This window comes from Podarcis liolepis (assembly GCF_965112155.1).
Source record: "Podarcis liolepis genome assembly, chromosome: 2".
NCBI lineage: Eukaryota > Metazoa > Chordata > Lepidosauria > Squamata > Lacertidae > Podarcis > Podarcis liolepis.
This window is the reverse complement of record NC_139555.1, coordinates 40,612,934-40,626,440: the sequence shown is the minus strand read 5'-3', so window position 1 is coordinate 40,626,440 and position 13,507 is coordinate 40,612,934. Positions and strand designations below refer to the sequence as shown.

The 13,507-nt window shown below is 47.8% G+C and overlaps 1 protein-coding gene across 9 annotated transcripts in view; it reads right to left on the bottom strand.

The window, feature by feature from the left end:
• The window catches only part of ARHGAP44 (Rho GTPase activating protein 44), an 87,834-nt gene extending 83,605 nt beyond the window's left edge, over positions 1-4,229 (bottom strand). For 2 of the 9 annotated variants that reach the window (XM_083487503.1, XM_083487504.1), the window contains exon 1: positions 3,625-4,229. In XM_083487503.1, the coding sequence (XP_083343629.1) occupies positions 3,625-3,677 (53 nt within the window). In that variant the 5' untranslated portion in view covers positions 3,678-4,229. The remainder of the gene's footprint in view (positions 1-3,624) is intronic. The other 7 variants (XM_083487498.1, XM_083487500.1, XM_083487496.1 and 4 more) reach the window with 5 other exon arrangements.
• Between the last annotated feature and the right edge of the window lie 9,278 nt (positions 4,230-13,507).

The window sequence follows — 13,507 nt, the reverse complement described above, 5'->3', positions numbered from 1 at the left end:
GTTCTAACAACCACAAAACATCTCAGCCTCTCAAAAATAATTTCATAATAGTTGCTCAAGTCAATGTTTTTTAAATGTATTGTATTGTGTAATGCATTTTATGTATTTGGTATTGTGACTTGCTGTTATTTTTATTGATTGTAGTTTAGTAATTATTCAATGTAATTGTTGAGAGTGAATTTCTGCTTAATTATTGTTTGCTGATATTTTGAGAGTTAACGCTGTTGTGTATTATTATATGCTAATGGATTGTTGAATATTGCATTAATTAATATAAATTGTTTATTTTAAAGTCATATCTTATTATGGCTTATTTGTATTGGATTGCATTGTTAAATGATGTATGATCTTTGTTGTATATGTTGTTGTTTCTTCAGCTTGTAAACTGCCTTGAGTAGAAAGGTAGCAAAATGAACCTGCACCTGAAATTCTCTCACCGTCTCCAACACAAGCCAAGTTGCCTTGTGAACTCAACGGCAATTCTTTCTCAATATCTTTGAATCCCAAGCAGAACAAAGGCCATAAGGTTATCTATCATACATCCTATTTCCATGGAAAATAAATATAAAACTCACAGACTCCAAACAAAGTAACTGAGGGACAGTGCAGTCTCTATGCATGCAATGCTGCCATGTGGCCAGGCTCCAACATAGCCAATGTCCAAGATCTGTTACCACACGTGCACACAAACATACTCAAAACAAGATAAGGGATATTGTCTATGAGGCATCCTGTTTAACTATAGTGAATGACACCAAAGTGACTAAGAAGTGACAGATACTTAATCAAAAAAACAGCTTACTAATAGAAATAGGAACAGAAGGAGTGGAAGTTAACACTGACAGCAGAAAAGCTCCCAGAAAGAGCAATTTTGTTTCCCACAAATGGGAAAATGCACAAAAGTGAACTAGGATTTATATAACCTCAATGGTTCTAAACCTATTATGTGATTTTAAATATCCGAGTCATGGTTTTGAAACCCAGGGATAGTCAATAACAGAACCTTTTGGTCACATCAGCTGGCTGGAAGTTTCAGCAGGTCTGTCAAATATCTGTTCTTCTCAACTGCCCTCCACCAGGCCACCACCCCCACCCAAAATTAAAGAGAGGTTGTCACACTGGGGACAGCCAAAATATGCATGGCTCATGTGGATAAGCTGGATCAGGGCAATTAATTGCTGCTTATCTAAAAGCAGCTATTCATGCTGAAAGTTAGACAAAGGACTCTACACAAATGCATAATACATCTAGGCCTGAGGTCACCAACTGCGTGCACACAAATGTTATTATATGCAACTAACATGAAAACTAGGTGCATCCTTCTGGCTCACAATGGATGCCCCTCCTTTTTTTAGTGCTGGTCGAAGTGGTACCTTTATTCAGACAACAAGCAAAAGAGATAGAGCTTCAACCCATCACATGACTCCTGTCACATTACCTTTGCACATCGTACAATTACATCTATGCCCATCGGTTTCCTCCCCAACCAAGCCACCTCCCACTACAATGTCTAATGTAGGTCATTTGTTCAGCAAATTGGCTGCTATTATGCCTGTTGGCTCCACAGTCCCATTGACAGGCTTTGCAACAGCAGAACCAATGCCTTAAGCCGTCTCCCCATCAAGTAGCACACATGCCCTCGGCTAAACAGCCTAGCCGCCTGCTTTCACAGCCAAGTCACTGACCAATAAGGCATTTGGTTTCTTACACCAGCTGATTGCCGAGAAAGGAAAACAAGCCAACCCCACCTCATTGTTTCAGAGGCAGAGTCATTTTTTTCCTAGGGATTCGAAATAGACCATTAAATTGGGGGTGGGATTGTTGCTGCCTGTGCAGAAGAGCTTTTTCACCACACTTATCAAAAGCAGCCTGCACAGCAGGGCCACCTCTGCTACCACAATTAAACCCAAGTTTGACGTGATCGGATTTCTCAACAAGGACTGAGTCAACTACCAGAAAGGCATGCTAGCAATGGAGCCATAGCACAGAGCCAGGCTGCAATATCCAGAGAAATGAAGAATAAAAACTTCCCTAATACTGCAAGCCATAGATACTGCAGACCCATTTGGCTAGCCATCCCCGGAGGCTGTAGGGAAAGCCAGTGCTCACAGCTGCTAGAGGAAGCGATGCAAAGATGGACACATGTCAGCTGGATAGATTGGCGCGAATGAATGATGCACTGCCCATCTGGACAGTCCGCAGGCATAACACTGGAAGAGCTGCTCAGCGCATCCCCTGTTCCCCCCATTAAGGCTGTCAGGATAAGAAAAGAAATCAAACAAATAGGTTGCAAAGCACAGCGAGATTTCTCCCCAGACAATTTTTGCCCCCTGTGTTATAGCATTCCATGAAAGCCACATAGCTCCTCCCTCCCAAAAAATGGGACATAATTCAGGAATAAGATTGGGGAGGGGGGGTAGAGAACCTCTATCTAGACATGGTATAATTCTCAAAAGGTTTTGCAGCAAGCATTCCCATTAAAGCAAGCAAATGCTGTGAATAGAAGGCCCAGCCAGCATATCAGAGCCTGCACAGCACTCTCACAGGTCCAGACTGATCCTGGCCGCCACAGCAAGGGCAGAAGAAAGATGCTCAGATTTGCAATATCCAAAAGCAAGTCTCCCTTATCATGCAGGAGCAGGGCTCACCGGCCCTTCCTTCCTTCAAAAGCCAGCTGCTGAGCGAAAGCCAGCTAGGCCAGCTACCCAACCAATAACAGCTGATTCTCGCTAGCATAAACAGCAATAAATCCTGAGGTGAGCAGAGAGAGAGAAATTCTGAGATAAGCAATAACTGAGGTGAAAAGGACACCCCATAGCTATAGTCTGAGCAGCTGACTCTCCAGGGAGATTTTTCTGCCAGCTTGAGGCTGCAAGCCTAACCATGTCTACTCAGAACTAAGTCCAGCTGTAACCAATAGGGCTTACTCCCAGCTAAGTGAGGTTAGGGCCACAGTCTTAACTCGGAAGGCAAAGTCTGCTAAATGCCATTACTGCCCCTTGCCAGACTTTTTATGCCTTCCAGTGGTTTCTGTTAGCTTGCTTACCTGTCCCTCCTGCCTGTCAGCAGCTGGTTCTGATAAAACCTATACAAGTAGAGGGGAACTGGCAGAGTTTTCATACCGCAAGAGCTTCCTGAATAAAACTACTTGGGGAACAAACCCAGCAGAGGCCAGGCAGCATAGGAAGCACCTTGAAGCCTCAGGTAAGGGCTTGGGGGTAGCAGAAAGAAGCCCTTCCATTTTCTAAGCATAGGCTAGCAGTCAAAGGATGAAGATCTCTTTCCCAATATAACCACAGCAGCCTCTCAGCGGGTGTGTAAACGAGAGAGAGAGAGAGGCGGGAAGAACCATAGGAAATTGGAGGAGGGGAATGCACAAGCTGTGACCGAAGGAATATAGAAACCAAAACATGTAATGGAGGCAGCTTCACCAAAACAGCCCTCGAAACAAACCGAGTTTAGAGACGGGGAGGGGGATGATTTGCACTCGGTACCTAACCCACACCCTCCCGCGCACCGCTCCTTGGCGCACCAGCGTCCGCTGGGGCAGAAAGGGGCGTTGGAAGCCGAGGCGATGTGCTTTTACCTTGGGCCCCCCAGCCCCAAACCACTTTCCTCCCTTACCTGCCCACGGTCTGGTTGGCGAGCTGCCGCATGCGGTTGAATTGCTTCTTCATGGTTGCGCCCTTGGCCAGAGAGCGCCGCGACGGGCTCGGGAAAGAGGAGGAGGAGAGGGAGAGCTGGGGAGATCGGTGGCTATCCCGGGCTGGGGGAGGCGGTTACATGGCCCTTCTTCTTCAAGGTAGAAGGTGGAGGAGGAGGAGGAGGGGGAGGGGGAGGGAGACGAGGACTCTAGCACTGCAGCAGCAGCAGCAGCAGCGGCGGCGGCGGGGAAGGAGGGGGGCAGCCCCCGGCCAGCACCATCGCCGCCTCCTGCATCCTTCGGGGGCGCAGCAGCAGCAGCAGGAGCGTCACTTTCTCCCTTTCTGGCTAAGCGCAGCCGCCGAGCGAGCACGCCCGGCCCCGAGTGCTCAGCGCAGCCTCCCGACCCACGCCCGGCCGGCCATGCTGAGCTGGTCGCCTTTCTCTTTTCCCTCTCTCCCTCTCCGAGCTCAGCGGCGATCCCGACGCGCTGCGCTGCTGACAAGGCTGGAAGAGAAGCGGCGGCTCGGACTGCGGCTGCCCGGCCTGGGGCGCTGGGAACTGGAGTCTCCGCCTCCTGGCCGCCGCTTTCCCACTTGCGCCGGGTGGGGGCGCTGCGGAGCACCTTGCCGCGGCCGCGCAGTGGGGCTGCGGAGGGGAATGGAGGCAGCAACAGCAGCGCCGAGCATCCATTCCTGCTCGGGGTGGGGAGCTCTTTCAACGCGAAAAGAGCCAGAAATGAGCGGCTCTGTTCACTAGTGGTGATGGTGCTGCTGCTGCTGCGAAAAACCGGTGAGTCTCACCACCAGCACCACCCGGTTGTTCATCCTCATTTGCCCGCGTTTCTGTAATTCAAGATAGAGCTGGCTGGATTGAGAGCCCCCACCCCGCGAGCACAAAAAATGTTCCTGTTTCGGCCGCGAGGGGCATGGATGGTGCAGCTGCCCAAGTCGGCAACCATCATGGAAGGGGGAGCGCAGAGGAAGCTCCCCGGCTTATACAGTGGTACCTCGGGTTAAGTACTTAATTGGTTCCGGAGGTCCGTTCTTAACCTGAAACTGTTCTTAACCTGAAGCACCACTTTAGCTAATGGGGCCTCCTGCTGCTGCCGCGCCACCGGAGCACGATTTCTGTTCTCATCCTGAAGCAAAGTTCTTAACCCGAGGTACTATTTCTGGGTCAGCGGAGTCTGTAACCTGAAGCGTATGTAACCCGAGGTACCACTGTATTGGCGACTTGGACCTGGTTCTGGGTCGCTTATTCCGATTGAACACTCAGATCGCCGCCTCTCGCCCTCTACGGTCACATCTGGGCATCTGTCTATCCCTATAGGCCGGGATTGCTCAAGACGCTTTTATAAAGCCCGGGGATTGTGTCCTCGGAAAGCGCGCTCCCCCAACGGGGATTCTGTTTTGGGCCGGCTTCTGCCAGCGTCCGACTCCAAAATGCACAGTGTCCGCCGAACAAAGAAATCGCTGCTTAAACCTCAGCTGTGAAATGGGCAGGATAACATCTTATCTATTGTAAAGATAAGGGAGGAAATGTAAAGTCATTGGTATACCAGCAGTGATTGCCACACGACAGACAATTAAAATAATAAAAGGTAGAGCCCACCCCCACCGAAAAACAAATATTGTGGGTTTTTTCTTCCACATAAAGGATTTCTCTCAAAGGCCCATCTACACCCAGCAGCCTGTTCTTGCAGTGGCTAATTAGAAGCAGTACCTGAGAGTGATAGCAACTGCTGTCATGCAGAGGTTTCCTGCCTCCAGTGGCTGAGGCAGAACACAGCCATTATGGGCAACAGCCACTGGTAACCACTACTGGTGGAACATATCCACTGTAGCTAGGTGACATTGTCAAAATTTATTGGAATCAAGTGAAGGTGCTTCAAAAATTCAGAAAACAGAATCATAGAATAAAATAATTTAGATTAGATTCTTTTCTCTTTCTGTATTATGAAAAACTTTATTTTTTTAAACCCCACTGTCTTAACAGCAGAAATAATCAGAATTAACAAGAGAATAAAATATTTTCATAAGCTGAGAACATATCTGCTGCCAATGGTGGTTCATGGCAGGTGACAGTTGTGAAAACTCAGGCACCATGTCCTGAGTCTGCACTAAGAAACAGCCAAGATGGACCTGGATGAGGTGCCATTAACATTCTTTCCATTCAGCTCAGGTGGTTCTCCTGGCCCTCCCCTTGGGCTGCACTTGAAACATGGGAGGTGATGCCCCAGGCCTGGCTGGCTGGCACAGGGATAAAAAGGTAAAGGTACCCCTGCCTGTGTGGGCCAGTCATGTTTGACTCTAGGGTTGTGCGTCCATCTCACTTAAGAGGCCGGGGGCCAGCGCTGTCCGGTGACACTTCCGGGTCACGTGGCCAGCGTGACGAAGCTGCTCTGGCGAGCCAGCACCAGCGCAGCACACGGAAACGCCGTTTAACCTTCCCGCTATAAAGCGGTACCTATTTATCTACTTGCACTTAAGCGTGCTTTCGAACTACTAGGTGGGCAGGAGCTGGGACCGAAGGACGGGAGCTCACCCCGCCGTGGGGATTCGAACCGCCGACCATGCGATCGGCAAGCCCTAGGCACTGAGGTTTTACCCACAGCGCCACCCGCGCCCGGCACAGGGATAGCAGCATCCAAACTTCAGATCCAGGGTCAGGCCCAGTTGCATAAATCAAACACCCTCAGCTTTTAGAATTTCTCTCTCTCCTTCTTACTGTTCGAATAATTACTTAAACTGCATTGGAAACTGAAGGATACATTTAGCTGGATAAAAAACTATTGCCAACATTTACAAATAACAATAATTAGAGAATTGCTTTTGGACTTTTTGGGTGAAAAGGAAAATGAATTAATTTGAGACATTTGGGTCAGAAGACTGGGAGAATATTGCCTAACAGAAAGTAGATCAGTTTGATGTCATTCTAGTGTGAATAATTTCTTTTATGTAACTGACAGACAGAAATTTGGAAGTCCCTTGTATTTTTCTTCTTTTCTTCTTTTTCCTTCCTTTCTCTTCTTTTCTTTTCTTTTTCCCCCTTGGTGTCCTCTGCCTTGGGCCTTCCACCACTCCACCCTGTTCCCATTACTATCCCCCCCCCCCATTTCCCCAGCCATTTCCTGGTTGTGGAAATGTGTGCTTGCATGGTCACGCACATATTGAACATGTGTGAAACAGTCATTACCTGTGCTTCATATCTGACTTTCTTCAGTATTTTTTTACTCTGGGTTCTTTTATTTGGCGTTTTCATGTGTTGCAAACCTCTTTGAGATTTTTTCTTTAAAATATATAAAAATGAAATGAATAATAATAATAAAAGTTGCACCATCAACAATGGCATGGTTTTGGCCTGGTACTAATTCTTGTCCTGCTCCATTCTTTCTCAGGTGTATTGCCAGCTCATTTGCTGGCACAGCAGCTGAACTGGTTGAGGGTTGTGCTGGTACATCCCCCGACATATCTACCAGCAGTGGCCGAGCTTCATGCTCTGGCACCGGGGGGCGGAGAGCAGATGGGGTGGGGCTGGCGCACGTCCCGGAGGGGCAGGTGGGGGGGCAGCTGCAATGGCACCTTCGGGATTGCGCTGCCGGGGGCGGTGCACTTTCCCCGCACTCCTCTTCCTCCGCCGGGGTCTACCAGGGCTTCCACCATATTTTATTTTCCCATCAGGCCATATGACTGAAGCATAAGGCTACAGCCATGCTGGTTGGAACTGATGAAAATTGTAGGTCTAAAACAGCTGGAAGACACCAGATTGGGGGAAACTGATGTATCCCTTGCACATGCCTGGTATAAATACAAAGTAGCGCTTTGTGAGCTGTTTTATTGTTTCTCTAAACGTGAGGGATTGGCTCCATCTTGGCTGCAAATCTTTGCTAGCTGCAGTGTTACATTATTTCTCCTGCTGCTTTTCCTGGGCAAGTTGCTCGTTGTACCCAAGGTTTTCTAGAACATCTTGTACCTATCATTTTCTCATGAGTATAGTGTCTCTTTTTCCTGCTCAAATTAACATATTTTAATGCTTTTTTTTTAAAAAAAGTGCTAATTACACGTAGCGTGTAAAGCAGAATTAACAGGATAGCTCTGCATATACTTGTGCAAATAGCCCAGGGTTCAGAAGGTGGCATGACTCCTTTGCACATAAGACCATGGCTGCTGGATGGGAGAAACAGTGGGAAGTATTCTGTTTCCCAGCCAGTGTCCTTGCCTGTCACTTCTGAACAGCTTCCCTGAAAGAAGTGAGCTCAGAATGGGTTCAAAGGTGTGAATCATCACAGTGCTCCTTTTTAAAAAAAGGATTTTTCACTGGGGGTGTACTTTTAATATTTTGTAAAAATGCAAATTGCATAATAAATTAATACTAAAATTGTCCTAGAAGGTGGGAGATGAATGCTGCCTCTACCCCATCACACTGACTAGAATGGATTTTGCTGGCTGGTCAGCCGTCTCAAGCCAGAACTGCTTCCTCTTCATCACCTTTGCTGGCTGGGAGATGATGGGAATTGTAGTCCAAAATGGCAAGAGGGCACCAGGTTGTGAATGGCTGCTACAGGAAACTGCACCAATTGTTCCTGATATCTTCAAAGCCTTTGATGTAGCAGAGGTTGCAGTCAAAGTTTGTGGGTACGTCAGGTTACAATTATGAAAGAGTGCAAGATCTACACTCTCAAAACAGCTAGAACTAAAAAGGTAAAAAAAAACCCAACTTACAGAAAGTTCATATTTATTATTGCCACAGGGCTCCTCAACTGTTCTGTAGTTCAGTGAAACATCCCTGGGGTCCTTGTTCCTCATCTGCCCCCCACCAAGGTCACTAAGTAATTAGGTGGATGCCTAGAATTATCCTAAATTACCCCCAAACCAGGGCTGCAAACAGATTTGTAGAAGGGGTTAGATTTTTGTAGGCCCAATACCTGCAGGACCCACAGACTCTAAGCTTTCATTAAAAGGAAAAGGAAGCCAGTGGAGCATTTCTGAAGAAACTTAGAGCACAAAAGGCAAAGGCAGCTCCAATGCTTCAGTACTCTGCAGGTAGCACCATTGCTAAGGATGTTTAATCACTGCTGCTATGGCAACAGAGGAAGGAATGTTGACCATCTGCACCTGAGACTTGGGAGGGGCTCCACCCAGGAAAGCAGAAAAAGCAGGATACTTTGTTAAAGCATTTTGCTCATGATCATTGTTTCATTCACTCCCTAGGTGTGCTGCCTTTACAGGGTTAAACAAAACAAAACAATTTATGGATTTTACTCAGAAGTAAGACCCTTGAAATAAATGAGGTTTCCTCTCTGCTGAGAAAAAAATGTGATACTATAGTCTCCCCCTCCTGATTTTCCATGTCTCCCACAGAACCATCACTGGCCTGCTTGACATCATTGGGCTGATTTATTTATATACAGTCACCATAAAACAAAAGTATAATATGCAAAATGAATCTGCAGATACAACCATAAAATAATTAAACATCTTACAGCTGCTGTAGACTTTTAACAAGGGGATTTTGCTTTAATATCAATGGTGTCCAAATGTTTTGTGTGTACAGTGGTACCTGGTCATTGGTGCTGTGCAATGCCAGGTCCATAGGCAACAAAACCACCACCATGCATGATTTTTTTGTCTCGCAGGGGATTGACCTGGCTTGCGTGACGGAGACCTGGGTACAGGAAGGCGAAGTAGTCTCCCTTCATGAGATAACACCCCCAGGTTTCTCTGTCCTCCATCAATCGCGGACTGTGGGTCGGGGAGGAGGAGTAGCGTTGTTAATCCGGGAGGATTGCTCTTTCAGAGCTCTGCCATCACCGGCGATCTCCGGCATTGAATGTGTTGGTCTCGTGTGGGGCACCAAGGAGAGCTTGGCTGTCTGGCTGGTGTACCAACCACCCAGCACACTGACAGCCACCCTGTCAGACCTGCTGGAGGTGGTGGCGGGCTGGGCCTTGGAGTTCCCAAACCTACTGGTTTTGGGAGACTTCAACGTCCATGCCGATGCCACTCCCTCCTCACAGGCTCTGGACCTAGTGACTTCCATGGCAACACTAGGGCTCTCCCAGTTTGTTTTGGGCCCCACTCATCAAGCAGGCCACACGCTGGATCTGATCTTTGGGGCTGGCATAGATGTGATCATACTCCCCCCTGTGGAAGTGCCATGGTCTGATCACTACGCTCTGAAAGCCAAGATTGACTTCCCGCTCCTCCCCTGCTTGGGTGGCAAACCTATTTGGGCTCATCTGCGAAAACAGATGGATCCTGATAGATTCCGACAAGCCTTGCGGGACCCTGCTCCTCCTGGCGACTCATTAGATGACCTTGTTGAGGACTGGAATAACCGGCTCTTGGCAGCCATTGATGAGATCGCGCCTAAGTGCCCTCTGTGACCCCGTCGAAACCGGGCCCCTTGGTTTACTGAAGAGCTCCGGAAAATGAAGCGGGATCTCAGATGGCTAGAGCGAGTATGGCAACGGACTCATGATGGAGCCTCAAGAACATCTTATAGGACGCTTATGAAAGCCTATGAGATGGCTATGAAAGCTGCTAAAAAATCTTACTTTGCAGCTTCCATTGCATCAGCTAGCTCTCGCCCGGCACAACTTTTTAGAATAATTAGGTCAATAACGTCCTTAGGAGGACAACCAAATTTAAGCACAAATTCGACCCCCAGCTGTGAGGCATTCACGAGCTTTTTTGCGGAGAAAGTCTTGTTGCTCTGCCGTGACCTCCCTGCCAATTTAGATACAGTGACTGAACTGGAGGCCCCTCGACTGACTTCAGGTCCAGTGTTGGACCATTTCGATCGGATACTCCCTGCTGATGTGGATAGATTCCTCCAAGTTGGTAGGCCCACCACCTGCCTCCTTGATCCATGCCCATCTTGGCTGATTAGGGAGTGTCCAGATGTTGCACGGGCCCCTGGTTGAAATTATCAATTTGTCCCTTGACACGGGGACATTCCCAGGGGAACTGAAGGAAGCAGTAGTGTGTCCACTCTTAAAGAAAACTTCATTAGATCCCTTAGACATATCCAATTACCACCCAGTTTCAAATCTTCCATATCTGGGTAAGGTAATTGAGAGAGCGGTTGCTGAACAGCTTGGTAGGTTTCTGGAGGAAACATCAGCTTTAGATCCATTTCAGTCTGGTTTCCGTCCTGGTGTTGGGACTGAGACGGCTCTGGTTGCCCTAACAGATGATCTCCACAGACAACTGGATTGAGGCGGGTCAGGACTGCTGATCCTTTTAGATTTGTCATCAGCCTTTGACATGGTCGATCATGATCTTTTGGACCACCGCCTTGCAGACGTGGGGATACAGGGCATAGCCCGTAACTGGTTGTGCTCTTTTATCTCTGGTCGGGGACAGAGGGTGGCACTAGGGAGGGAAATGTCGTCGCGCCATTCCTTGGTGTGTGGAGTGCCGCAGGGCGCAATTCTCTCCCCGATGCTTTTTAACATCTTTATGCGCCCCCTTTCCCAGATTATCCGGAGCTTTGGGCTGGGCTGTCATCAATATGCTGATGACACTCAGCTCTATCTGCTGATGGATGGCCACACCGACTTAGCCCCGAACACACTGACCAGATGCTTGGAAGCTGTGGCTGGATGGTTTTGTGGGAGCCGATTGAAACTAAATCCTTCGAAGACAGAGGTCCTATGGCTGGGTTGGGATGGCATGGGGATGAGGGACCAACTCCCTTCTCTTGTGGGGACCCAATTAGTGCCATTGCCTTCCATTAAGAGTTTGGGTCTAATCCTTGACGCCTCCCTTTCCATGGAGGTGCAAGTTACAGCAACAGCCAAGGCGACATTTTTCCACCTTTGCCGCATCAAGCAGTTGGTCCGTTACCTTTCCCGCCCTGACCTAGCCACAGTGATCCATGCGACGGTCATCTCCAGGCTTGACTACTGTAATTCGCTCTATGTGGGGCTGCCCTTGAAGCTGACCCAGAAACTCCAGAGGGTGCAGAATGCTGCAGCGAAGCTCCTCACGGGGTCTCTGCCATGGGAGCATATTCACCCAGTGCTTTTCAAACTGCACTGGCTCCCAGTAGAGTACAGGGTCAGATTTAAGGTGCTGCTTTTGACCTTTAAAGCCCTTCATGGCCTAGGACCCTCGTACCTACGGGACTGCCTCTCCCAGTATGCCCCACGGAGAGCCTCAAGGTCCATAATTAGCAACACCCTAGTGGTCCCGGGCCCTAAGGAAGTTAGATTGGCTTCAACCAGAGCCAGGGCCTTTTCAACTCTGGCTCCAGGCTGGTGGAACGCTCTGCCTCATGAGACCAGGGCCCTGCAGGATCTGATTTCTTTCCTCAGGGCCTGTAAGACAGAGTTGTTCCGCCTGGCCTTTGGCTTGGAGCCAATTTGATTCCCTCCCACTCTTTATTTTTTCCTTTCCTTCTCCTCCTACGATGAGGCTACCTTTTAATATTTTAATGTTTCAATATTTTAATGTATTTTAATTTTGTTTTTAAGTTGTAATCATTCAACTTGTTTTTATTATTGCTTGTAAGCCGCTCTGAGCCCGGCCTTGGCTGGGGAGGGCGGGGTATAAATAAAAATTATTATTATTATTATTACCTCGGGTTACATACGCTTCAGGTTACATATGCTTCAGGTTACAGACTCCGCTAACCCAGAAATAGTACCTCAGGTTAAGAACTTTGCTTCAGGATGAGTACAGAAATCGTGCTCCGGCGGCGCAGCAGCAGCAGGAGGCCCCATTAGCTAAAGTGGTGCTTCAGGTTAAGAACAGTTTCAGGTTAAGAACGGACCTCCGGAACGAATTAAGTACAGTGGTGCCCCGCAAGACGAATGCCTCGCAAGACGGAAAACTCGCTAGATGAAAGAGTTTTCCGTTTTGGAGGTGCTTCGCAAAACGAATTTCCTATGGGCTTGCTTCGCAAGACGACAATGTATTGCGAGTTCCTGCTGGTTCCCCCCCCCTTTTCTAAGCCGCTAAGCCGCTTATCAGCTGATCCGATCAGCAGATAAGCTGCTAAAAGCCGCTAAAAGCCGCTAAAAGCCGCTAAAAGCCGCTAAAAGCCGCTAAAAGCCGCTAATAGCTAATAGCGCTAATAGCACTAATCCGCTAATCCGTCAATGGGCTTTCGCAAGACAAAAAAACTGTTAGACGAAGAGAATCACAGAACGGATTCTTTTCGTCTTGCGAGGCACCACTGTACTTAACCCGAGGTACTACTGTATGTGTTTTGCTGAGAGCTGTGAAACTGCACATATTTGTTGCTTATTGTATCTTTGTATCTTGATTCTCCTCCCAGGAGCTCAAGACTGTGAACATTGTCTTCCCTTTCCCCTTTTATATTCACAGCAGCCCTGTGAGGTAGGGAAGGCTGAGAGCTGTAATTTTGGAGTCTAGTCCCAGCAGGACTAGAATGTATTATGGGGAAAGAGATCTGATTGGACACCAAGTTAGAACTGCCAGTTTCCAAGTTTTGCTAACCCAACTCTGTTAGAGAGTTAGCAGCAACCTAGCGCCACTATCTGCCCAATCCAAGGACAGCAACAGGAGATGTGATGTGCCCATTTTTTCTCCTTTAGCAAGATTTGGTGGTTTATCATTCTATGGTATATATCTCAATTTTAACTCATGAGCTATTGCTGCAATCTGCTCCGATTATATATTTTATCTTTATGAACGCTGTTTTTATTGTTATGTTACGTGAGCTGGTCTTTGACCGTAATAAACTATCTATCTATCTATCTATCTATCTATCTATCTATCTATCTATCTATTAATTCTATGGTATACCAGGAGATGGCAGCAGAAGACAAGAAAATACTTCCCCCTGAATTTTAGGAAAGAAAGGTACGGTAGGTAGCAGCTTTATACAGTCA